Here is a 27,528-nt window from a genome sequence, read left to right as displayed (position 1 = left end):
TGAAGAACGGCTGTATATCCCTGAGACGTGGCCTGCTGGACAAGCCCCATGATACGCGGAGGCCCGTGAGGATACTGGTGATGGCCTGGTAGACAGAAGGGGAACCTCGGGGGCTGCGGAGTGCAGATGGCTTATTGGGGAGTAGACCTGAGGCACCGGATTGCGGCAACGGATCTCCTGAGACGGGGTAGTCTATTTGCGGTGGATGTACGCACAAAATTAGCGGCTACCAGTACAGACAGAGCGTTGCCATATACGTGGGAAGCCTGCATAAAAGGAATATTCCCTAGAAGTAAGAAACATAAAGCCTCCTCTAGATTTTTAGACCTGGGTTTGGTGGTGGCTAAAAGACTTATCACTCACCGATGGAAGGCAGGAGACCCCCATCACTAAAGGCATGGTCCCAATCTATGTTGAACTGGGCCAAGGCCGAAGCAGTCTCGTTAGTAAGAGAAGATAAGTTAGGGCTGCGTAAATATCCCATTTATATGGCATGGAACAAAATCTTGAGCACGCTTCAAGTGATGGTAACTCCGGATGACCCCCCCGACATTACTAGTACCAACTAATGCTAGTCAATTTATGTGTTGTAATGTGTTCTAAATGTGATCTGGAAAGTGTAGCATTTTTCACACACCCCAGGCCAGCTTGTAGTAATATTTTGGTGACAAAGTATTCATATGTTCAAATGTATAATCGGAACTATTGTCACAGATATTTACCGCCCCGCCCCCACCCCCGTACACAGGCCTCCCTGATTTCTCTTCCTGTTCCTCAATTGGTTGTTTTAAAGTTCAAACGTTATATGTATGGTCGTTTGATCCAACACTCTGTAGTAGCGACATGGTCGAGAGGAGCCATTTGACATGTATGTATGGAATTAATATGTACATGTACAGTATGATTGTACTGTGTTTCAATGACGAAAGTGTAACAAATTTGGGATGACTTTATTTACTTACTAGACCAGTGGTAAGGTAATTTACGACATGGATATAGATCGATATTTTCATGTGTTCAAATTTTCGCTATAATGTGTTGAATAATTTGTTTTGGAGATTACCTACTGGTTCTGTCGACAAGGTATATGCCTGTCGAATATATCACATATGCTAAAAATCGAATAAACAGATCAAACAAAAAAAAGGCTTAACTCAGTAGCAATGTGTAAATTATTTGTGCAACAGTAATAACGTGAAAACCCAACACATGGAAAATCCCATACCAATTTAGAAAAATATCGTTTTTTTAAATAAATATAACAAGACCAAAATGACAAAAATCCAATCAGAAGAACCAGAGATATGCAGTATTAAACAATTATGTGAAAATACCGCCAAAAAAGCGCAAAGTGCCAACTGTGGAAATCTGGTCACGCCAAGCCAGGACAAAGTCACAAGTTCAGCCCAACTGCAATGGAGTGCAGGACAGCTGCAGAGACCCAGTTAGGCCCACTAAACAAGAGTACCTAAAATCCTGAATAGAGAGTGTTGTGAGGTCCAGCATCAAGGGTGCCTTGTGCAACAGATGCGAGGTCCAAGTCGGAAACCTGACGTGCAGCATCAGTTCTAGGGAGCTGTGAGGCATAGTTCTGCATTGTCGTGGAGGTCGTCGATGAGGGGGCTTGCAATACAAAGTCCAGAGTTAAGAATGCAACGCGCAAATGCTGGTTCAGAAGACGCTGCAGGACAGCAAAGCAGAGGATGCATTTGACATGGGGCTTGTGATGCAAGGGCCTGCATCGACGATGCATCGCGAAGCAGCAGTTCAGACGAGGCTGCTGCAGTGATGCAGAGTCCTTGTAACGGGAAAGTCCATGCAGCAGTGGTGATGAGTCTGTTCTGCTCATAACTTATAAGGATATGTCCTAATTTATAAATACATTACACCCTGCCCTGTGGGCTGTTATGGGTGTGTATGGGTGACTTGTAGGTATTAAACAAGCATTTTCAATGCAATAGGTCTCGCATTATTAAAGTTTGAGCTGTTGGTATTGCTAATAATAATGCAACACCAATAGCAGCTCAAAGATTCAGTAATGTGAGACCTATTGCATTGCACCATTCACGAATGTTGCCCTGGTGCTGGAGAAGTCTTATGCTTTATTGCGACTCCACCAAGAGATAAAGACCAACAACAGACTACCGTTTCAAGGGGCTGGCTTCAGCGACCTGCTCACATCCCCTGGCATAAGACATCACCACAGCAACCCACAGTGGCCCCGGGCCAATGGCGAAGCCGAACACTTCATACGTACACTGAACAAAGCACTACCGATCACAGTGGCAGAGGGGGCCTGCACCAATTCCTGGAAGATAACTGAGGAACGCCACACTGCACCTCACAATGGTCCCCCTGGTCTTTAATGCTAAACAGACATCAGTGGGACACCAGCTCTATGTCCAGCCAGTGTACACCGATGCGGTATGAATCAGCAGTTACCCAGGCCGGGTGCACCGAGACCAATGAACACATCAGCCTGAAACGGCGTGCCAAGTCTTGGCAGCTCCTACCTGAGGATCTTGTGTTGATACGAGATCGATGGCCTAGATGGAAATTTCAGACTGTTCCCATGAGGCACAGGGTCAGACTGATTTGCACATGGCCATGTCTGAACTGGGGTGGCAGAGTGGGCTAAAGCACGGTGATGGATTAAACTCAGATCAGTTGACTGGGGGTGAGTGCTTGCAATGTTCAACACTCCGTCCATCATTTCCTTTGGTTTTTGCTTTGTTCGCCATAAGTTGGCAGGGTATGCTCAGACGTGAGTCCCTTGCTCACTTTGCCACTGGATTCAAGCAAGCCTGGCTGAAGATGGCTGAAATGCCAGAAACCGGTCCTAGGAAGCTTGTTTCCGGTCCAGGGAAGACATGACTTGGCAGTTCGGGCTGGACTGTTCCCATGAGGCACAGGGTCACACTGATTTGCATATGGCCATGTCTGAACTGGGGTGGCAGACTGGGCTAAAGAACGGTGATGGATTAAACCCGGATCAGTTGACTGGGGGTGAGTGCTTGCAATGTTCAACACTCAGACGGCTGAAATGCCAGAAACCGGTCCTAGGAAGCTTGTTTCCGGTCCAGGGAAGACATTGCTTGGCAGTTCGGGCTGGACTGTTCCCATGAGGCACAGGGTCAGACTGATTTGCATATGGCCAGGTCTGAACTGGGGTGGCAGAGTGGGGTAAAGAACGGTGATGGATTAAACCCAGATCAGTTGACTGGGGGTGAGTGCTTGCAATGTTCAACACTCCGTCCATCATTTCCTTTGGTTTTTGCTCCTTTTGTATACACAAAATTAATTCACCTTGGTTGAGAGTACAGTATTATGGTGTACCTAAGAGGCCTAGGGGCACAGTAGCCAGTATTTGTTTCGCAACCTCTAAGGGGAGAGGGTGTGGCATTGCTGCCAGAGCTGCCAACTTGGGGAACCAGGTTCGAGCCTCGGAGTCGGCTCAGCTTCCTGTGATTCTGGGCAAATCACTTAATCTCTCCTTGCCTATCAAAAAAGTAATGTGTACTTGTGTCACGTAACTGACGCTCATGTAATGCGCCCAATACCTTCGGGTCGAGTTCGCGCTATATAAATCTGCAAATAAATCAAGACAAAGACATCACAATATTGTTAAACGACACGTAGCGGAAAATCCATGTGTTGACGTAACATGAGGGAAGTTTGGTAGCACAGCACAAACTGAACATTCACAGGGACGAGGTGGCTGTAGAGCTTCGAGCACAGCCTGATTACGAAGCTGCTTACGGTTCGAGAATTTCGGGTGCCTGTGACCTCAGCCAGTCGTTCCATTACGTTCCCGGGTGTGAGTGCGCCACACACGGTGCAAGAAGCTTCAACTACAAGAGGTGTGTCGCTTGTTTTGTATTCCACCGCCATAGGCTGTGCTTATCCCGCGCTGCCTGCTTTCGGACAGAGGCTACAAGATTCTTCGTAGCTTGTTTCCACATCGAACCAGTAACACCCGGTCTCTGTGACTACACTACACTTCCACCCCCCTCCCCACGCTCCCTTACGGGAAGAGGAGAGAGGCCGCGGTTACGTCACGTGGGGGAGGGGGAGTAAGGGAAGCTGACAGAAGAGGAAGCAAAGCTCGCGGGGCCTCCGACAGCCAATCCGAGCTCTCCGGCCTTGCTTAGAAGCTTTCTTTGGGCAGTTGGGACTTCCGAGATTTGTAATAATAAATGAGCAAGGCTCACAGCGGAGGACAGGAGAGGGGCGCTGAGCACTAGAACCCGGGCGGTAGGAGGAGTTTTCGGATTTCAAGGGGCGAGTAGCGGGCATAGTAGGCATCGCGGTAGCAGCGACCTTTTAAGCCCCGGTACATCCCTCTGTACGTCCTTCCCGGCCTCCCTCTGACATGGCGTACCAGGGATTCGGAGGGGTGAGTACCCAAGCGTCGCCGTTTGTGGGCAGGGTTGTGGTTGTACGTTTCTGTGCTTCTCTTGTCTTTTACACTTCTGGGTGCATTGTGAGGTACCGGGGTTGTGCTGTGGATGAGACTGGGAGGAGGGGCGCGTGAAAAGCTCAGTTTCCATGGCTGCTGTTGGGGGAGGGATGTTGGATGATTTTGATTTTGTGTGTTGGAAGAGGTGGGGTCCAGTAAGACTTGTGCAGTGATGGCATTGCTCAGATTCGTGTTTATCTGTGTAGCAGTGAATGTGGCCTTGTTCTCTGAGAAGCGAGATGGCCTCGTCGCACAATGAGGCCATACGAGGGCCTGTTATTTTCGGAGGGAGTCAAACGATCTGTTTCGTTGGGAGGGCTTGGGTTGGAAAACGACATCCTTAAAGAGGACTCTTCGATTATGTGGTCTGGGATACAACGGCATGGCAGGTTTGTAGCGGCATGCTCCCGCTTTTTGTTTTTGATTGTTCCTCCGTGATAAAATGCCCCTGGTAGGGGGTGTAGTGTGTTTGCACTGTGGCTGAATGCTACGGTTGGGTGGCTGTGAGCATACACTGCCCACTGGCGCTTCTGCTGGTTCGCTGCAGTGGGTGATCTGCTGGTCCCGGTACAATCGGCAGAAACCTCTACAATCGCAAAGCCGCAAACATTTATGATCGTTTCAAATCCACCCGCCCCCCACGACCGTTAGATTTGCAAAGGCTTCCCCTCTGCTCGGCCAACAATAGGGGATATGCCTTTCGGCTCTGTTCTAGTGTCTAGGCCACAAGTACTGACAGTTTAACACGTACCCAAATTGCCCGTACTCCAGGAGAGTTGAGTTAGTCCACCGAACTACTGGCTTGTACTTTGATAAAAAGAAAATGCAGCAGATCGTTTTGGTGTTAGTTCCGGTGCCCGACCAGATCACCCCGCAGAGTATTTTGCATGCCAAAGATAGCGCGTTTAGTGACGCTGCGGACATGTGCAGGCAGAGCCCTTATTTGACATGACGAATAATGATTTAACTGCCGCAGGCTTCCACCAATTGCCCCCTTTTAGGCAGCCATTGTCATGCAGGTGTAGTATTACATCTCCTTGTTCAGAGCGATTGAGAACTGGCTTCTCCGGTACGACACACCTTAGCACGCAATGCTAGTACTTGGTGACAGTCCTTTTCATTTTTATTATTCTATTTTTTTAAGTGCATTTATAAAAGTACCGCTTAGTTAGTAGTTGCTAATAATTTTTAGTTGGGGAGGGGAAGCCAGTAGTTTACATATAACCCTAGGGGGAGATCTTGAACTCCCACGGGTAAGGTAGCCTTGAATTAGGCACACCATTTTTGTGCTTGGCCTTTTTTTGAGATCCCTTTCCGAGCGATAACGTTTTTCTGGGTTTAAGTAATGTTAAATGGGCTACGAGAACTCATTCAAACAAAGTAAAGCTCGGCAAACAACCCAGAAAGTAACACTGGTCCATGTTTAATCACGTTGCAGAATAAGCAGTTGGATAGATAAGATTTTTGGGAGAAAAGTAGTAAGGGATTTAGTTCAAGAGGAAGAACTAGCAAGGGGTATTTAGAAATAGCAGGTGTCCCCGCTTAAGAGATGGACTAAGGTGAGGCGGCAAGTCATAGTTTTCCTTCTAACCCAAGGAGTATGAGCCTGCTACGGGCGGACGCAATCTGACCTAGAAGCTACCTTTACAATTAAGATGGGGAATCCCAGAAGCAGGATTGACTACATAATGGTCGATTTAGAACTATGGAACAAAGTCCATGATATGGTCATCATACCAAAGCATGACCGTGACCATCATGCACTGATTTTGGAATTGGTAGACACTCCATTCTTGCAAAAGAGCTCTGATTGAATGGCTACCTCCCATAGTTGCCTTAAATGATGACGGTTGGATCCAATGGAACCATATAGTTTCAGATGAGATCTTTCTAGCCAATATATATGCTGAGTTAGCGCTTGCATATAAGAATTTGAGTAACTTTGGATGTGGTGATCAAACCATTGTTTCAATTTTCTTACATCTCCTCAAGTCAATTAAGAGTCACCTTTCTTGACAAATAGTAAGCACGTCCCAAAAATGCAGGGATATGGCCTGGTTTAATGGGACCTGCAAGCAGGCAAAGTCTGCCTTATTTGCAGCAGTAAAGGGTGGTAGCAATGTCCACATATTGGCGATTTAGAAGAGCTTATAAGAAGGCACAGATAGAAGCTAAGAAACTGGGAGGAAGAGAAGTGGTGCGCTCTGGCTGAAGCTTTGTCAGAAAAACAGCAAATTATTTTGGCACTTACTGTCCAAAGGAGCAGTGAACACGGTAATAAAAGTTTTTTTTTTTTTTTTTTTTTTTTTTTATCCAGCCACACATTTGAGAGGATCACTTCAAACAATTGGATGCTATGCAGGGTCTTGATATGGTCCTCGAGTTTCCAATGGCTGAACAAAGTACGACACCAGAAATAGCCCCAGAAGAGGTAGTCTCCTTTACCTTAGAAGAAACTATAATAGCAATCACCAGCTTGGTTAAGGGCAAAGCTCCAGGATTAGATAAGATACCGTGGGATCTATATCGCTCAGAATCCACCATATGGGGCCTAATACTTGACTCAACCTTTAATGCAATAGTACGAGCAGGGGTTATAAGTACCTGGAGGGTTGCCAAAATTATCCCCATTTTGAAAAAGGGGGATAACGGTGACCCCCTCTAATTATAGACCAATTAGCCTCATAGATACGGCTTACAGTCTTTAGTAAATTGATCCTGATACACCTAAATATTTGGATCAAGGATAACAATATACTGTCTCGCCTCCAAGCTGGTTTCAGGGAATCTACTCACTCTAGACCAGGTATTCCATATCTTACTGATAACCTGGAAGGAAGTCCTCATTAGAAAGGGCCATTTATATGTTGAGTTTGTAGATCTCAAACATGCATTCAACTCCATAAATCGCTTCAAACTATGGGTCGTCCTCCAGGAACTTGGTTTGCTAAATGGGCTGTTATAACTTATTGTGCTTATGCACCAGGATAACTATGGCCAGATTCGATGGAACTATGGGGGGCAAACTCGCCAGGAAAATAGGGGTGCATGAAGGAGTAGGACAGGACTGTTTTAGCACCAACCCTATTTACCGTCTATATAAATGGGTTAACTCTCTGTATAGTTGTGGGGGTGACCTTCCGAATCCTGCGGGCAGTCAAATGTCATCTCTTCTGTTAACTGATGATACGTTCAGGGTTGCAAAAACACCTATGGGCATGCAAGACCTATTGAACAGGGTTGCTACAGCATGCACCAATCTTGGTCTAGAGCAGAGGTCTTCAAACTTTTTGATTCCGAGACCCCCTGTCAAAATCTTTTCGGCGTAAGGACCCCCTCCTGACAAAAATTTCTAGAACTTGATACACCTCATCATTGACAACTATCGATAACCGTAAACGCCCCCAATTCCCACAACAAATTATATTTACAGTGGGAAAATATTAAACAGTGTTTAGCATAGCAAATGTTGGTGATCGTGGGGGCGTGGTCAAAGGTGTGGCTAAAACAAAGGGCCTCATTTATGAGGAATTGGCGTAGGGCAGCGCCGCAAGTCTTCTTGCTGCGCTGCCCTATGCCAATGTAAAAGGGCAGGAATGCACCGTATTATTAAATATGGTACATTCTTGCCCTTTCTCCTTGCGTTAGCACACAAATTTCTGCCTTGTGCCAACATAGGCAGGATTGTTTTTGTGCAGGAAGGGGGCACCTTCCTGCACAAAAACAATCCAGAGAGGGACTTTCCTCTTTCTATGTGTGTTGCAGAATACAGCACACATGGAAAGTGGAAATAATGAGGAGAAATTAAAACATTTCTCCCCGTTATGCCTGCTGTGTGTAGGCATAAGGTTTTGGCGCTGCCCCAGGTTTAGATGGTTTTGTGAATCTGGGGCATTGTCAAAATCCATTGGCGTTGCGGGGGAACACCCACCGCAATGCCCATAGTACACCTACTTGACACAGAGTAAGGCAACGCAGCAACTTGCACTGCTTTGTCTTACTCCATATCTATGAGGCCATGCAAAGCCGCGCTGGGTGACTTTGCAGTGCCACATAGTTATAATTGAGACGCTTGCGCTGCCGGAGCTTTCTAAAGTGATGCTCCAGCGGCACAAGCATCTCGTAAGCCCCAAAATATTTTGTTCTGCGCAAGTCATTTTTTAAATAATATTTTAGGATTAAAATGGAGCTTCCAAAATGTAGATTTTTAGTAATAACAGTACATAAGTGATGCAATTTGTTTTTTTTGCATAACCCGCCCATCAACCCTCCTCAGGGGTACTAAACACTGTGTATATACAGTTACAATTAAAAGCACACACTTCACAGCCCAGGTGTTAACTCTTCCTACTACCAATGGAAAAAACCCCAAATCTTTGCAGTCACAATGCTTAGAGTGATTACCGCTCCCAAGCACCCTTTACGTTTGCATTTTAACTCGTAGCTGCATTTGCATCTTCAGCCAAGCAGGCATCCTGGTGTGAAGGATTGTTTCACTTGTATGCCGGGCCTCTATTTTTTCACAGCACAGGAGACTCAATTAACTTCAGCAGAAGCATTTTCAGAATGAAGCACCCGGACCGTTCTCTTTTTCCAAAAGGAAAAGCACATTTTGGATTTCAGGCAGAAGCGAGTCCTGGAAATGTGCGCACCCCCCCCCCCGTGGGTCGCGCCCCACAGATTCTAGACCTCTGGTCTAGAGATAAACTGCTCAAAGACCAAGTTCATGGCTTTTAACCCCCACTGCGGTTTCACTCAGAATAGAGCAAACCCCCTAAATACACTAGGCAACACTATGCGTTTGAGTCCCCCTTTGATCAGCATGACCTCCTCTGTAAGCCCCTAGTATATAATAGGGCAGGGGATTAAAACTACCTCTTAAAACGCGCCACAGGGCGTGTTTGCACACGTCACCTCAGGCCCCGTCCCCTCCCTTCCCCACTGTGTAAACACGCCTTGTGGCCGTTTTTTAAGTTGGGAGATAAAGTCCCCTTGAATCCTCAGGATCCCTAGGGGCAAAATAGCCCACTAGGTACCTCCAGTAAGCGCCACAGAGCTGCATTGCATAGAGGTGTAAAAAGGGTCGTGGCCTCCGAACACCTGTCTGCAACGCAGCTCCCTGGCGCATACTGGAGATACCTGTTGAGCTAGTTGGCCCTTAGGGACCCTCAGTATTGAAAGGGAATTAATTCCCCCAACTTACAACTGGCCAGGGGGCGTGTTTGCAGAGTGCTTCAAGGAGGGGGCATGGCCTCCGGCGCGAAGCCGGTCTTTAATTTATTTTATTTTTTTAAGAAGGAAGGCTGTGTGGCCCCCCTTCTTTTTCTAATTTACTGGCCCTGGGGACCCCATCCCCCCAGGGCCTGCACCCTAATTTTTGTACATTTGGCCCTCCCAAACCCTTAATCGGCCCCGGGGACCCCAACCCCCGGGTCATGGCCTTTTTTTGTTTGTTTTTATTCTTTAGGAGGGGGCTGCGTTGCCCCCCTCCTCAGGCCACTTATGGCCCCGGGGACCCCATCCCCCGGGTCATGGCCTATTTTTTGTTTGTTTTTATTCTTTAGGAGGGGGCTGCATTGCCCCCCTCCTCAGGCCACTTATGGCCCCGGGGACCCCATCCCCCGGGGCCGGCCTTTGTTTTTTAGTATTTAAAAAAATATATATATTTATAGAAACACCTAGGTACATACGGTTTGTCCAGCATGTCCTATCACCATGACTATTTGCGTGATATTCATTAAAAGGCGACTGTGCATAGAATGAATCCACATGGAATGTATTTACACCGCTAGTGAAGCTCTGACGTGTCAGATGCCCTACCGTGCCTAATCCCTGCGGCCCAGTCGGTGGGTACTCTCCAAGTAGACACCCGTGTCGTTTATTTATACAAACATGGGTAGCTATTGACGGGCACATCTAATATACACACACACCAAGCCATTCAAAGGGGATTCGACCGAACTATGCAAGAAACCCCCCTCACGGTTAATAAAACACCCATCCACCGCCGGATGTGTAATACTTTTTATTTTACTCTCTGGAAAGGAGACAAACCTCACTTGAGTCACAGCGTGCTCCTGGCTGAGCCCAATGCTGTGTTACACCCACCAGTGCCCGCCGAGTGCCTCACACATTGTGTTGTATTCCACCAGCTAGTGCATATGCTATGACTCTCTAGCCCATGTGCACTGTAACACCACCCCGTGAATGTCATGCCACACTTGCCTTCGCACAGGTTGTATTGCCCCATCTAACGTGCCTTCCTCGATGCCTATGTTATAACGCACAGCGCTATGCCATACATATTACAATCTGGGATCCATATCTTTGTCTCAGTGCATATGCAACGTTACACTCCCCTTTATATTACAACTTTAGAGACTAGTTAGGTTACACAACACTGCCCTGTGCATATTACACTCCAAGGCGCATATCGCATAGCATGCGCTAGTGCCTGTGCTATCTCGCGCTCTCCAATGAATCTGTCATTGCGTACAATGTATTTCATATTATATTTCACGCCCGGTTCATCTTATATCACTTTTTGGTGCATAGTTTATAACATATACTATATCTAGTTTTCATTTTCAATCCTGCTCTCAGGACTATGTTCTATATCACACTGCAGGGCTTGAAAAATGTACACGCCCGCTCGCAAATGCGAGTCAATTTCTTCCAGGGCGAGACAGTTTTCAGGCCTACTTGACCGGCCTGGCGAGTGAGCTTTGTCGCTGTGCTAAAGTGCAGTGCCGGTTGAAGGCTCTAGAGGGCAGCTGGGTGAAATAATTAGGAACTGCCGTGACGAAATGCGGGAAAGGCAAAGGTTTTGATTGGCTGATTGCCGCTCGGTCTGCTGAGACCTAGTTGCAATCAACCAATCAGATCGTAGCTAATCTCCACACAGTAAAGTATACATGCTTCTCATCGGCTGAGTACAATGAGCCGCAGCAGGATATACTGACGGAGACGCATGTAAACTGCCTTTACCAACCCCTGTACCCAATTCACTTGACCGGAGGCAGGCCAGTAACGACACTGGTGCCCTAGCGAAGCAGAAGTTCTCCTCCTGCACCTTGAGTGTTTAACCATGTTTCTGGGAGCCCTGCGTAGGTACGCTTGGATGGGAACACTGCCGCGGGTCAGGGGTTCTTGCTCTGATTGTTGGGGAGAGTGGCTTTGAAGGGGATTGACGCACAGCGGGGGCTATTGTTACGCTTGTTATTATTTCAGACTTCAAGTCTTCTATCCTGTAAAAGCACAAACTTACCGGCAACGTAAATAAACCTAGTTGACTAGAAATTAGACATAATTATAATTAACGTGTGCAATCACATTAGCACTGCGAACTGCCTGTGATCAGAAGGTTGATAGTGCTCAGAGAACCACAGCTAGATGAGGCACATGGAAAAAGGTTTGAGATTTCAAAACTGCAAAGCATTCATGGACTCTAATAGAGGGAGGCCAGAGGGCACTCACTGCACGTGACTCATCCAATGATAGCTTGCGAGGTGCCAACAAGCTGCCTGCGGTGCCCATCAAGGCGCCAGATGGAAGCGCAGGAAATTTTGTATTTTCTCACAGCTTAGATGTTAGATTACCCAGCTCTACTAGGCGGGTGCAGTCGGGGGTGCACTGGCGGGATGCAGAGGGTAAACAGCACCCCACGATTCCCTTTATTTTAATTACAAAAATATTTAGCTGCATAATACGATCTATAGTAAGGAAGGAGTGAATGGGTGGGTTGGCAAAGATAAAAGAGGTAAAAATATAAGGAGGCTGGAGAAAAGTGGACAAGAACAAATATATGCCCACTCCAAATTGTACAACCAATCACGTTAAACGCCTATCTTTTTATTTCCCTGGGTGATTTTTAATTAATTGTATATGAAGCACGGCCGTTCACAAGAAGGATCTGGCTGGCGCCGACTTCATTAAGTTGAAAGGCCAGGCCGTGGAGCCCACCAGGAAGTGAAACGGATGTATGAGCAGGTTGTAATCACAATCTATGGTGTGAAATCGCACTGAAAGGCTTCACTGTCGCTTGACAGACCGGTCCCCACGTCAACGACCTGGAAAGGAGTGATGGAAAACGACGATATCATGTCACGTTCAAGCAGGGCAGTTTTGTATATGTGGCCCTAGTTGTGCTTGCACAGCATGCCTGGTCTGATAGCTTGGACCTAAAATACAAATGCAAGAGCCCGTAAAAACGTTCCAGTCATACAGTTACTTCTGTCCCAAGCCATGGTGCGATCTGCCCTTTCCTAGGCTGTGCGCTAGTATGTTTAAGGTACAGCTGTGTACCCGAGTACTGCTAAGAGTTTTTGTTTTGCAGATTTATATAGCGCTTACTCGACCTGAAGGTATTGGAGTGCTTTACATGAGCACCAGTTACGTTACACATGGCGACACTCTTTTCTGTTAGGCACGTGGAGTGGAGATTAAGTGATTTGCTAGTAATCACAGGATGCTGAGCCACCGGAGCTGTACTCTAGTATGTTTAAGGTACAGCGGTGAACCTGAGTTCTAAGAGTATTCATCCAGGGGCCATGCTCTAGTATGTGTAATGTACAGTAGTGTACCCGAGTACTGCTAAGAGTGTTTATCTGAGGCTGCACTCTAGTATGTTTAAGGTTCAGTGGTGTACCTGAGTACTGATGAGTGTTTATCCAAGGCCGTGCTCGTAACTTTCAAAACATTGCAGTGAGAATGGTAATGAGGCTAAAAAATGTGATCATGTCTTACTGGTCACTGATCAACTACGCTGCAAATGTTTTGAAGAAAATTTGTATGCAACCCATTTGTGGGTCGAGTACATTGATGTTAGGTCGAGTGGAAAATTCTAGTCACTAGACCTGCAGGTCAAGTAGGATTTGTAAGATTTGTCGAGCCCTGCACTGCGTCCACCTACCCTTTTCACGGGCATTACATTTTGCGATTGCGGGGGGGGGTGGAGGGTCAGGGGGTGTTTCTGCCAAGTGAGCCCGGAGTCGGTCACAAACGTCCTCTTCTTCCTGAATAAAAGTGAGATTATGCTGCATACTTGTTCATATTTTAAGTAGTTCGCACAGACACACATTTTAAAAACAATAAAGTTCCTAATACCCACCTTCTCTGAACAGTTAGCTTGCTGCCCCATCCACCTCCTCCCTATCCTCTGTTGTCTGAATCCATGGACTAGCCTCCTCCCTCCTGCCATGCATGGTCTGATGTGCTGCCACTGCCCTCCATTTAGCATGATGTACCAGTCCACTCCTCCTGCCCTCCATTGCCCAATTCTATGGCCCATCATTGACCTCCTGCTTAGCCTCTGTGCTTAGCTTGCTGCCCCTATTCTCCTCCCCCCCCCCCCCCCCCCTGCCCTCCGATGTCTTTGTGCATGCCCCTGCTCCATCCTTTTTGCCCACCATGTTCCATGGACCTGCCACTCCTATCTACTCTGAGTGTTCTGTTGAGCTGCCACTCCCTTCCCACCTGCCTAGCATTGTCAGATGACTGTAACCTGTCCCTGCCACCTCCACCCTGCCTGTCCACAGGCCATGCCCCTATCCCCTTCCTCCTGTCCTCCATGGTCCATTTTACTGCCACACCCTTCTGCCCTCCCTGGTCTGTTGTGCTGCAACTGTGCCTGCCTGCCTGCCCCGCGCGGTCTGTTGTGAGGCCCCTTGTCTGTGCCCAAGTCCTGACCCTCCCATCTATCTTCCTTGGTCCTTTGTGCATGCCACTGCACCCTCCTCCTTGCCCATCATAGCCATTGTGCTGCCACTAACCCTCCCGCTTGCCATGCATGGTCTTCTGTGCTGCCGTGGCCCCTCCCACCTTCCCTGTGTGGTCAGCTAGCTGCCCCTGACCCCCTCCCACCTTCCCTCCATGGTCTGTGTGTATGCCATCATAGTCTCATTGTTGCTCTCCATGGTGTCTTGTTTCTAGTCAACAACCTGCCTGACCGCCATGGTCAAATTGCTGCTCCTGCCCTGCCCCCTCGCCCCCAACCCTCTGTTTCCATGTGCAGACCCCTATTCCCTCCCAGCTTGTCTGTTCCATTGTAATGCCCCTGATCCGTCCCTCCTGCCCTTTATGGTCTGTTATGCTGCAGCTTTCTCTCCTGTCTGTCCATTATGGTCAGCTAGCTACCATTGCCTCTTTCCCCTCTGTTCTCTGTTGTCCATGTGCATGGTCCTGTCCCCTCCCTATTGCTTTCTATGGATTGTTGTGCTGCACTCCCGTTCCGCATGCACTGTGTGGTGTATTGTGCTGCTGCAAACCCTGATCCCTGCCCTGTAGGGTCTGTTTGGTGCACCTCTCCATGTCCCTTCTGTCCTCTGTTATCCGAGTCCATGTCCCTACCCCAATTCCTCCTGCCTACCATGATCCAATGTACCATACGTGCAAATATTTTGAAATTGGTATGAGGGAGATTTTGGGGGGAAAAAACTGGTGTATTGATTTTCCCCTTTGAGTTGCATTGAAAAAGAGGAGATTGTAGACAAGAGACAGATCAAATAAAGCCCATTTGAGCTTAAAAACATTGGACGTTTCCTGTCTGAAACAGGTCTGTTGGCATGTATGGTTGTACTACCACTGCCTCTTCCTTCTGCCCACAATGGTCTATTATATTGCCACAGCCTCTCTTGCCAGTCCTGTATTGTTGGTTTGTTGCCCCTGCCCCCCTTTCCACTGCCCTCCATAGTCTGTTGGGCTGCCACTGCCCTTCCTGCCTGCCCAGTGTGGTCAAATTGTTGCATCTGCACTCTCCTACCTGCCTTCAATTTTCAGAGTCCGTGCCCCTGGCCTCAGCCCCTCAACAGTATCCCAATGACCAACTAGATTGCTAACATTCTATATTTATTACAAAAGTGTGGAACGCCTGACGTCATTGTTAGAAATGGGATTTCTGGTTGGCTAGGGCTTGCGCCAAAGCCAGGCAGAAACCACCACTCTAGTCAGGGCTAAGGAGTTACACGCCAAAGATAACCCCTGCTCACCCCCTTGGTAGCTTGGCATGAGCAGACAGGCTTATCCCTGAGGCGATGTGTAAAGCGTTTGCGCGCGCACCCAGCAACAATACCCAAGGCCCACCACAAAAGAAACTCCACACAAGGTATTATATAAAAATAGCCTTTGTATTACCAAAACACATTAGATAAAAACACACTCTAAAATGTGCCAACAGGCACGGGCAGAATTTACAAGGGATTGTATGTACAGGTGCAGGGCCACATGGACCACTGTCAGGAATTAGCACTTTGTAGAATAGCACTTAGAACATAGGAATAATACTTTAGAACATAGCACACAACCAGTAACTACTGGTAACAGGTAAGTACCACCTACGCAGCCCTAACCACCGTAGGAAAATGTCACGCAGGGAACTGGGACCTCACTAGCACCACCTGTACTAGGAGAAAACAAACAACCACCGAAGTATCACAATACCTGTAGGGGTAATAGCACGTCACACATGATGCATCGCATTCAGAGGTGTAGGGAAGGAAAACACATGATGCATAAAAACATTCAGAGGTGTGAAACAAGGCACATGACGCATAAAAACACATTCAAAGGTGCAGGAAAGGAACAATAGCGCAAGAACTCACATAAGCCACCACCTGTGGCAGTCCCTAGGCCAACTGGCCTCGTAGGGGCTAGGACGCCCTGTGTCCCAATGTCAGGGGGGGGCCTAAACGTGGCAGCTGCCCACTAAGTGCTGGGCAGCTGTAGGGGCTGAGGCCTGGGCACCTCTGGGCCCTTAGAACAATTATGGCCTCCGTGGGAGCCTCGCTGGGCTCTGAGAAGACCCTCGTGGCCCCCTGAGCCTCGCAGGCTCTAAACAAGAAATGCCCCCTGAGCCTCGCAGGCTCTAAACAATAAAGCGCCCTGAGCCTCGCAGGCTCTGATCATTAATGTGCCCGGTTGGAGCCTTCAGGCTCTACAACCAATAGTGGGAGCCAATGTTGGAGTGGCCCGCCATCTTCCGGGGCCGCTCTTCTCCGAAAACCACTGCCCCCGTCGTTGGAGCGCTCAAATACAAAGATGCCCCTAACGTTGGAGTCCCTACGGACTCTGAATCAAGCAATGCGCCCCTGTATGTTGGAGCGCCACTTGCGCTCGTAACTGGCAACGCACTGAGTCCCCCAGCCCTTCTCACTTACCGGGCTGCGCTCGGGGGACTCCCGCGTCGTCTCCTTCTCTCGGCGGGGGCCGGTAGCCCTCCGGTGGGAAAGCAGCGGCGCTGCTGCTTGCGGACTCCTCTTGCTTTCCTCCGTTCGGGGCAGAGCGGGGTAGGCTCCCGCCTGCTTCCGTGAATCAGAGCGTCGCTTCGTTAAGGCCCCGGTCACGTGGGTGACGCTCCCTGCCGCTGGACCAATCCCAGCGCGGCAGGGAGGTGACGTCAGCAAACTCTTGGGCTGCCGGCGGTGAATTCGATTCCGGCTTTCTCCGAAGCGCGTGGTGGGCTCCCGCCTTCGGATTTCAAGTATTAAGTGACGGAAACAAGCGGCAAGGTCCCTGGCGGGGTGGGCACCTGCTAGGGATATTGATTTTCCAATAAAGCGGGGTAGGCTCCCGCTAGAGCTCCACAATGCGGGGTGGGCACCCGCTTTACTACACGGCGGACTAGCAGGGAATCCCTACGTCGGGGTTCCCTCGCTAACACTTGCAGCTCCGCGCTGCTGTCCACGAATAAAGCGCTCCTAGCGCTATAGGTGAAAGAAAAGCGCTTTAGGGGCAAAATAAAGCGCTCCCAGCGCTTAAAGGCGGATACCAACAGAGTCCAGCAAAGTTCTCCCCTGCATGCAGCCAGGCAGGGGTGGGGGGGGGGGGGGGGACAAGGCTGGACCCAGAGCCAGCTCACTGGGCCTCCAGGCAGGGAGGTAGTCCAAGTGGCGGTCCTCTGGTCCAGCAGCAGCAGCCCCCCTCAGGTAGGATCCTGGAAGAGAACAGTTTCTGTGGGGACACAGCCCCATTTTTATACAGTAAAACCCTTTGTTCTTGGTTCAGGGTGAGGGGGAAAACCAGTCGCAGCTGGTTGGGGAGCACCCTTGATGTGCTCAGCCCCTCACTCTATTCACTGGCAGGGCTAGGGTCGTCAGTCGCCCCACAGGGGGCGGAGCCAGCATTGTGTGGGGAAAGCCCTGCCCTATTCAGGTCCAAGGTGCACTCCTCCCCAGCCATCAGCATGCTAATCTCACACTCACCACTGGGGCAGACCCAACGAGACTCCTGGAGCCAGGCTCACCAGCCAGCTCCAGCCAATCACACGCCAGACACCTTTTACACTAATATGCCAACTCCTAGAAGTGGCACTTCCGCACATGACATAATCACGCATTATATATCATTGCGAAGCATTCAATCACACGAGTCCTCACATACCAAACTCGGGCCTGCACACCCCACGCATCAGGAACTACTAGGGACACATACATTCCCCATGCATTCCTATGGGAGGGCAGGCCTATCTCACCAAATGCACTCCGAGTGCACACGCACTTTCCTCTGGGACACAGGGAAAGTGCGCAGAAACCAAAAATCACTACCACCAGGTCGCCAATAAAAGCAAAAAGTTCAGGGGTGAACCTGCCAGAAGGGCCAAGTCCAACAGTCATCTTGATGTAATCAAAACTGTAATACCTAGAGTATTTCCTTTAGAAATTACACATGAGAGGGTCTTATTTGCATCAAAATTATGGTTAGTGCTCTAAAAAACTAAAAGGACGACGTATTTTCTGAGTTTTCAAATAGCGACAAAGAACTTTAAATTATTTGTTATCTTTAATTTTTTTATCCAGTTGACCACTTGATTAAATGTTGCACTTAGGGGAGAGGATGTGGTGTTACTTTCAGAGCCGCAGGCTTTGCAACTGGGGAACCAGGTTGGAAGTTTCTGCTTCAGCTCAACATTCTGTGATTCTGGTCAAATCACTTAATGTCCCCATGTCTACAACCAAAATGAATTTGATCTTGTGTGAAGTAACCAATGCTCATGTAAAGCACTCCAATACCTGACAAGTCTGCACTATATAAAACTGCAAATACACAAAAAATACGTGTTTTGCACACTTCTGTCATTGGGCTACATCTGGGTGATATTTGTGCTGCATTTGGGCTCTTTTGTCTCTGGTGGCCATCTTGGGAGATTTATTTGTTATGAAGTTTCTTAATTTCCTCATTTACTGCAGTCTCCTCAGTGGGAAATGCTTTCAGGTTTTTCCTTTGATTCCATCAGGAAGGTATTCAGATATGTCGCACATCTTGCCATAAATTCTGAATGTTAGCCCTCTAGTTGCTCATTAGATCGCTGTAGTAAAGCTACTGCTCACCACGGAAGTCTGGTGCTGGTATTAAAAGTGCGTGTTTCAGTCTGCATATCAGAATATTTTAATGAAATAGAAGAGAATTTGAGAAGTCACTCAATGTGCCCTAATTTTTCTTTCTTCAGCACGAATCGTAATTTCTATGGCAAAATGAACCGCCTCATTGTGTTCCTTTTTAAATTAAATGTTTTAAGTGTTACCAGTTTATTCCAATCAAGATGGCTTCACGTGTGCCATACGTTTGTCATAAGTAGGACTGTTAGCGCTCTAGTTGTTCTTTAGAACACTCTGGGAAGCTGAAGTAGAACACAAAGGAATCAACTGACAGTCTCTGCCCTTGTTGGATGTACATGTTTTACTGAGAATGTCAGACTTCATTCTCATTTGACTGAGAAAGATAATGTGAATTTACAGAAAATATGCTCAGTTTAGCTTGTATATCACCTTCCAAACCTCTGGGAAAAGCAAGAGAAAGTAGTTTTCTCTCAAACATGATATCACAGCAGAAGGCTTTTTCACATGGGGAAATCACCTTAGAACATACCACAATTCCTAAAATGAGTATGGTACCATCAACAAATGTTTTATAATGTAACTAAAGTCTTAAAACCTTCTATTAACTGCAATGCTTTTTAATGAGGTGCTATCATGGATGAAGTGCTGACAGCTAATCAGATCTCATGCTTTTCCCACAGAGGTTTGGAAGGTGATCTATAAGCTAAACTGAGAGCTTATTTTATGTAAATTCACATTATCTTTCTGTCATGTGAGAATGAAGTCTGACATTCTCAGTTAAACATGTACATCCAATAAGGGCAGAGACTGTCAGTTGATTCCTTTTGTGTTCTACTGCAGCTTCCCAGAGTGTTCCAAAGTGTGTGTTTTATTAACCGTGAGGGGGGTTTCTTACATAGTTTTGGTCGAATTTTTGTCGAATGGCTTGGTGTGCATGTGTATTAAATGTGCCCGTCAATAGCTACCCATGTTTGTATAAATCAACGACAAGGGTGTCTACCGGGATTAGGCACGGTAGGGCATCAGACATGTCAGAGCTTCACTAGTGGTGTAAATACATTCCACGTGGATTCATTGTCTGCATAGTCGCCTTTTAATGAATATCACTCAAATCGTCATGGTGATAGGTATGTACGGTTTGTCCAGCATGTCCTAGGTGTGTCTATAAATATATATTTTTTAAAAATAATAAAAAACAGTGGCCGGCCCTGGGGACTGGGGTCAAAAAAATATAATTAGGAGACAGGCCCTGGGGGATGGGGTCATCAGGGCCAATAAATTAGAATAAGAAGGGGAACCACACAGCCCCCTTCTTAAAAAATTAAAATAAATAAAAGACTGGCATCGTGCCGGAGGCCACGCCCCCTCCTTGCAGCACTCTGTAAACGTGCCCCCTGGCGAGTTGTAAGTTGGGGAATTAATTCCTCTTCAATACTGAGGGTCCCTGAGGGCCAACAGGCATCTCCAGTATGCACCAGGGAGCTGCGCTGCAGACAGGTGTTCTGAGGCCAAGCCCCTTTTTACACCTCTTTGCAACGGAGCTCTGTGGCGCTTACTGGAGGTACCTAGTGGTCTAGTTTGACCCTAGGGACCCTTAGGATTCAAGGGGACTTAATCTCTCAACTCAGAACGGCCACAGGGCGCGTTTACACAGTGGTGAAGGGAGGGGACGGGGCCTGAGGTGACGGGTGCAAACACGCACTATGGCACGTTTTAAATTGGGGATATAATTTCCCTTCAATACTGAGGGCCCCTGGGGGCTAACTAGCCCACCAAGTGCTTCCAGTAAGCGCCACTGAGCTGCATTGCAGAGAGGTGGTCCAGGCTGTGCCACTTTTTACACCTCTCTGCAACGCAGCTCTGTGGCACTTACTGGAGGTACCTAGTGGGCTAGTTGGACCCTAGGGACCCTCAGGATTCAAATGAACTTAATCTCCCAACTAAAAACGGGGACACAGGGCGTGTTTACACAGTGGTGAAGGGAGGGGACGGGGCCTGAGTTAACGTGTGCAAAAACGCCCTGTGGCCTGTTTTTAAGAGGTAGTTTTAATCCCCCTGCCCTATTATATACTAGGGGCTTACAGAGGAGGGCATGCTAATCACAGGGGGACCCCAACGCATAATGTTCCCTAGTGTATGTAGGTGTGTTCACTGTATTCTGAGTGTCTTTTAACATAGCACTGGCTCTAGGACTGGTTAGTCAGACTCAGTTACCACCAGTATCCGTCTGAAAAAGTTGAGGGTACAGGATGATTTTGCAACAAGGATTCTTTCTGCTCTTCTTTTTGTTCTTTCTGTGCATTTTTTCTTCTTTCTTCACATGTCCTATCTCTGTAGGCATAGTTAGAAATTAGCATTTAAAAAACCTTTGAAATTCACAGAAAAAACCATAGGTTTCAGGCACGTTATAGTTAGGAATTAGCATCTAAAAAACTTCAGAAATTCACAGAAAAAACCATAGGTTTCAGGCACGTTATAGTTAGGAATTAGCATTTAAAAACCTCAAATTCACTAAAAAAAAACCATAGGTTTCAGGGGTGTTATAGTTAGCTGGACTTTTCACTTGTACAAAACCATTGAAATTCCCCTGTTATAGTTAGTTCAGCTAACTATAACTCGCGCGCCTGCAATGCACTGCTGATGACGTCGCATATTACATCACTCATGACATGGTCAGTGACATCACTCATGACATCACTGACATCTCAAATGACATCACTGATGACATCATCCAGTGAATGTCTGTTTTTCTGAAAATTAAATAGGTTTTATATATGTATATCTCAAGGTCGATGGAAGAATAAATGGGTATATATGGGTACCTATCCATTCCTTTCTTGGGATCCCTCATATACTTGGAGAAAAAGGTACATAGTTTCTCATCAATTTCAGGCGTGTGTGCCACCTTTCCCTTCAGTGAGGGCCTGGGGCATTCTCCCCTCATCCTATTCCTGACCTCCCTTTTAAGGGGTTGATGGATTTTCCCCACCACATACTCTGCCACTTTGGTGTCAGGGGTCCACTCCGCCGACCTAGGATGGTAAATTTGGGTCAGCTCGAACATTTCCGAGTGGACCCCGTCCCCAACCCGGGACGAAGAGGAGTGGGACTCTGGATGCCAGGGACTCCCCGACAGCGGCGCAATTTTCTCTGGACTCCTCCCGGCAGGGTGCATGTTTTAGCGTTCGCGCATTCTTGAGGAAGGTCTCCGTAAGTTTATCAAATCCTTCCAAGTGCCCCGCGTTCTGCTTAACGGCCCTTTTATTCCCCATCTGGGAGCTACTGGGACCCGCCACCAGCAGATCTGGGTCACTGAACACCCCAGGGATGCTTTTCACCAGCTTATCAACCTAACCTTAAGAAGAGCCAGCGCCCTAGAAATAGCCAGTGAGAGAGAGCTTGGTCCACTGCTGGAGGTAGTAGTTGGGGGGCCATTCCTCCTCCACGTCCTGGTAGGAGGAGTAAAAATGGTCTTCTGGAGAAGACACGATAGCAGAGGGTGTGAGCACAGAACAAATGCCCTTAAAATACTGGTGCTCCAACAGCTGGGCTTTCCCCGAAGCGGTTATAAGAATAGACTGAGGCGCAATATCCATTCCCATCACCAGGTGGTGCTGTTCACTAACGTGGCCACATGGGGAAATCACCGCGTAGCGGTGTCAAAATTAGGCGCGGGTTGGTCGTGAATCAAGCGCACACTATAGGAGTGACCGGATTCCCAAACACGCATAAAGACCAGTGGGTGCACTCAACGGAGCTGCCTCGCTCGGACCAGACATGCCTGACAGGATCGCGCACAGCTGGAGAAACTGCGAGGGGGAGAACGCTCACGGGCAAGAGCCTGCTGCGCAGGGAATATTGAACAATACCAAGGTAATAATGCTAATAACGTGCAAAAGAAACCTCTATACAAACAGCAACAATGTCGGATTAAGCCAAGAATGTAAGGAATGCACTTAAATGACGTGCAGTGAAGAAAGAGGAAGCAAAAGGGACGTCACAATATTATATATGATGGACTGTGATATGATTGGACTATAGTTGCCTTGGAGACTACCTCCCTAATGGTTCGTGGGTTGTGTAGTCTTTTGTTTAATGATTGTTGTGTTACGTTTTATTTGAACTGCTATGCAAATAAAGTGAGAAAAGATAGGCATAATCCTCGCCTCCGTCCTGCCATAGACTTCATTAAACTTTATTCGATCTGATTTAGAAACATGGATCATTAAATTGTACATAAAAGCAGTAAATCCTCTTTCCTAATACAATACAGTGAGACTTCATTAAAACCAGTAGGTAAAAACTGGTGTTACAAAGCCTAGTTCAGAGCAACTTCAGGTTAACCGAACCGTAAAGTTCAATGTTTAGCAAGATCATTCTCATGTACTTAGTGCAAAATACGCAATAAGGGGTCCAAGTAAGATGTAACGCTCCAATACCTGACCAGTCTGTGCTATATAAAACTGCAGAAAAACTAAAAATAAAGTGTTTTCCAGACTTCTGTCATTGGGCTATATGTGTGCTACATCTGGTGATATTTGTGCTACATTTGGGCGATATTTGTGCTACATTTGGGCTCTTTTTTTTTCCCCCTCTGGTGGCCATCTTGGGAGACTTATTTGTTGTGAAGTTGTCTAATTTTCTCATTTACTGCAGTCTCCTCACTAGGAAATGCTTTCAGTTTTTTACTTTGATTCCATCAAGAAGGCTTTCAGATGTCACACATTTGCCATAAATTCAGAAAGTTAGCACTCTAGTTGTTCATTAGATCACTGTTGTAAAGCTACTGCTCACCAGGGAGTTAACTGGAAGTCTACTGCTGGTATTGAAAGTGATTGTTTCAGTCTGCATGTCAGAATATTCAAATGAAATAGAAGATTTGAGATGTCACTTAAAACATGCACAATTTTCTTTCTGCAGCACTAACCATAATTCATATGGCAAAATGAACCCCCTCATTTTGTTCCTTTTTAAATGAAATGTTTTGTGTTACCAGTCTATTCCAATCAAGATGGCTTCAGGTGTGCCACAATTGTGTCATAAGTAAGACTGTTAGCTCTCTAGTTGTTCTTTAGAACACAATGGGAAGCTGCAGTAGAACACAAAGGAATCAGCTGACAGTCTCTGCCCTTGTTGGATGTACATGATTTACTGAGAATGACAAACTTCATTCTCACATGACTGAGAAAGATAATGTGAATTTACAGAAAATATGCTCTCATTTTAGCTTCAGTTTTCTCTCAAACATGATTCATGATATCCCAGCAGAAGGTTTTTCACAGGGTAAAATCACCTTAGAACACACCACAATTCCTGAAATTAGTATGGTACCATCAACAAATGAATTCAAATTTAACTAAAGTCTATCACCCTTTATAGTTCTCCTTTTGGTAACCCTCAAAATCTTCGATTCACTACAATGCATTTCAATTGGGTACTATCATGTATGGTCCCAAGATGGCTGCCAGAAATTTCAGGATGAAGTGCTGACAGACAATCTCATCTCACGATGAGATGTCATTAGGCTCCGCCCAGATATTGAAACTTTTTCTTTTTCCTCATGGGATACTGAACGGATTTACACCATTTAACAAAAAGGGATCTTTCTGAACCAATGGCTACCTTTTTGCCAAATTTGGTGTAGTTCCGTTCAGCAGTTCGGGCCGTAGCAGTGTCAAAAGTTTCCTATGGGAATTAACATGGAGAAAATAGTTTTTGGGCCCCCCCCTTTTTTTCTCGGCCCCCACTTGCCGAATCACCCTGATCCTTTCAAGATAGGAGCTGACCGGAGCGCCCCACGAGTTATGAAAATTTCGCGAAGATTCGTCGCCCGACGCCAAAGTTATTGGGAAAAGAATGTTACGATTTTCCTATGGATAATAGGTTTAACTTTAACTACCTACTGGCGACTGCCAGTAGGTAATATATAGTTTCACCAAATTCTCACGACTGCTGGTCGACAAGCGGGACACGGACACCAGTTGAGTGCATACATTGTTTCTTTATTTGCTGATGCTCAGCATATATATATTTTAGTGCAGTTCTACTTTAAGATGCATCTACTGGACATGTCTGTGTCTAGTTTTGCTTACCATCAGAGTGCCTTGTCTCACTCTCTCATCCTCCTCACTCTTCTTCCTAAAAGGTTGTGAATTAGCTGTGCTGCCCTGGCTGGTTAAAAACTTGATTTTAAAATACTTTTGTTGCCCCCCCCCCCCATGATTCAACGTATATTTGTACTGCTAACGTCCTCCATTACCCCTGCAGCACCACATCCACTGCCTTTCTTTTGCATCTCGGGCAACGCGCAGAGATCTGTTTTTGAGAGCTTTGCCGTTTTTTGTGTGGTACATTTTTGTTTTCCTTTTCCCCCTTTCTTTACCCACGTGCATTTGTTCTACGTCTGGAGCTGTCCAAAGCTACAGTGCTCATGTGCGTTTGACGGCTCCCGGCTGTCCACGCACATGGCACTGGAAATCCCTCTGGTGAGGGCACCAGCGTAATTTCCTTTCCCCCAAACGGCCTCGGGAACTGGGGAGGAGCTTCACCAGCTCTCGTCTGTTCAGTTTTTGGACTCATTTCAGTTTCACTGCCCCTGTGCTCAGGGGGGCTATTTCAGCCCCCTGAGCACCGAGGCAGACGAGAGAGGTATCATTGGGAGTGCCATCCCCAAGTAGGGATCCACTCACTAGGCACCAGGGAGAGGGAAGCGGCCCCTTGGGCAAGGGCCTTTGCTGCACCCCCTCCCCCATATTAAGTCTTTTTCAGTACTTTCTGCACCCCTTACCCTCGGGGGGGGGGGGGTAGAAAGTAAATTAGACACCAGGGATTTTTAAATATGTACATTTGGGGTTGCCCAAAACGGGCACCCCTATGCCTCCATCCTCCCTAAAGAAACTAGTTTCTTTCTGACCCCCTGAGGGTATCGCACACAAAGTAAGGGGCAGGAAGCACAGTAGGCACCAAGGATTTACTGATTTTATGTATATGGGGATGGGGGTGCCATAAATGGGTGTGCCAATCCTGCCCACCTGGTGGTGTGTGTGGAGTGGCGCTTGGCTGGTGATGTACGTGGGCTGGCACTTGGCTGGCGGTGTGAGTTGATGCCTCGTGGATGGCGCTTGGCTGGCGGTGTGCGTGGATGGTAGTGTGCGTGGACTGATGCTTGCCTTTAGACTAAGCATTGACTATAAACCCTTTCTGTAGTGTGTTTTTCTTTGTCTGCAGTGGCTACATTTGTAACCATCACAAAATAAAAACTGGAAATGTTTCCTTTTTTATTAGTATGCTGGCTACAGTGCAGCACAGATGTCTGGAATGCAGATGCAAATGGGACAAGCAATGTCTGGTGCAGTACAAGGCGTGCCTCCTGGTGCATACCCCGGATACCCATATTCCACTGGCGATCCTATGTGGAGTTACTTCACTGCTGTTGCAGGACAAGTAAGTTAATGGGTTTTAATGTTCACTAGTGGGATGTTTTTTTTGGGGGGTGTTTTTCTCTTCCATTTAACAAGTAGTTGTTTAGATGGGGGCAGGAACTGAACAAATATTTTGAGAACTTTTAAGTCTTTAATTTGCATGCTTCTATAATTGCTTCATTGGGGTATTGATGATCGGTGGTGTAAGCATGAAGTGCGTGTCTGTGGCATTCTCATTCTGCTGGTCTTTGCAACAAAATCTGTTTCAGAAAATCCAGTTGACTGAGTTGTGTGTCCCGCAGAGATCACTGCAAACTATGTTACAGTCACACATACATTTTGACAACCCCATCACATGGTCTCCAAATAGGTAAGCAAATGTTGGTGATCTTAATGAAGGTAGTGTTTTTCTATAATATATTGTGAACGAAGTAAAACAAAGTTGAATCGGCTTGCTATGGACCCCAAAATGGGGACCCCCACAATAGTGTGCTTCATAAGCAAGCCTGACAAATCAGAATAGCTATACATAGAGATACAGCAGTGGGTATTTTGGACAAAACGTCCAGCTGAGGAACACTTTTCCCACATCATGACAAAAGTAGCCACCTGGATGAAATCCTGTTGTCTCAAATTGAACTCTTGACAAAACCAAGATGGTAGTCTTAGGCAAGAATGCCTCACTGTAGCAATCTGCCTGGTGTCCCACAGACCTTGGACATACTCCATGCTTGATAGCGGGAAACCTCAAAATCATCATAGCCAGCCAGTGGTCTCAACCTTTCAAGTGGCTACCAGCCCACCCCACAAAAACGAAAGCCCAATCCCTAATCACAGCAGACTACATTATGGACACACCCTGTATGCAGGGATTACAAACCAGCTCACAAGAAGACTGCAAAACATCCGATCGGAACAGTGAGACTAGCCCTCAGCGGCCAACGCCGAGACCACTTGGCACTACACCACAGGAAAGTCCGCTTGCTCCCGATACAGAAGTGGGCACACTTTAAACTTCTCACTCATAGCTACAAAGCTTTCCACAGTACTGGCCCTGCCTACCAGAACAGCCGTATTCACTTCCACCAACCTTCTAGACTCCTCTTGTCTCTCACTAGCACACATCCCACTCCTACACAGAAGCAGGGAAGGGGGCTGCACCGTCTCTTACCTGGCCCTTAAAGCCTGGAACAACCTAAAACACATCAGAACCTCCTCTCTTCTTGACATTTGCAAGAAGCTTGGCTTTTTTAGTAAATCCCCCACCCCCCCAGGCTGGCCATACACTTGCTACTGGGTATCCCTCACAGGTGATTAG

General features: G+C 47.1%; 1 protein-coding gene across 1 annotated transcript in view; it reads left to right on the top strand.

The window, feature by feature from the left end:
• The first annotated feature begins 4,060 nt into the window (after window positions 1–4,060).
• GCA (grancalcin) overlaps window positions 4,061–27,528 on the top strand; it is a 121,045-nt gene continuing 97,577 nt past the window's right edge. The window contains exons 1-2 of the mRNA XM_085645422.1: window positions 4,061–4,396; window positions 26,074–26,232. Coding sequence (XP_085501548.1) covers window positions 4,373–4,396; window positions 26,074–26,232 — 183 coding nt within the window. The 5' untranslated portion in view covers window positions 4,061–4,372. The remainder of the gene's footprint in view (window positions 4,397–26,073; window positions 26,233–27,528) is intronic.

Source organism: Triturus cristatus, chromosome 3_1 (genome assembly GCF_964204655.1).
Source record: "Triturus cristatus chromosome 3_1, aTriCri1.1, whole genome shotgun sequence".
Classification (NCBI taxonomy): domain Eukaryota; kingdom Metazoa; phylum Chordata; class Amphibia; order Caudata; family Salamandridae; genus Triturus; species Triturus cristatus.
Note: the sequence above shows the minus strand (reverse complement) of the source record. Positions and strands in the feature narration are given on the sequence as shown.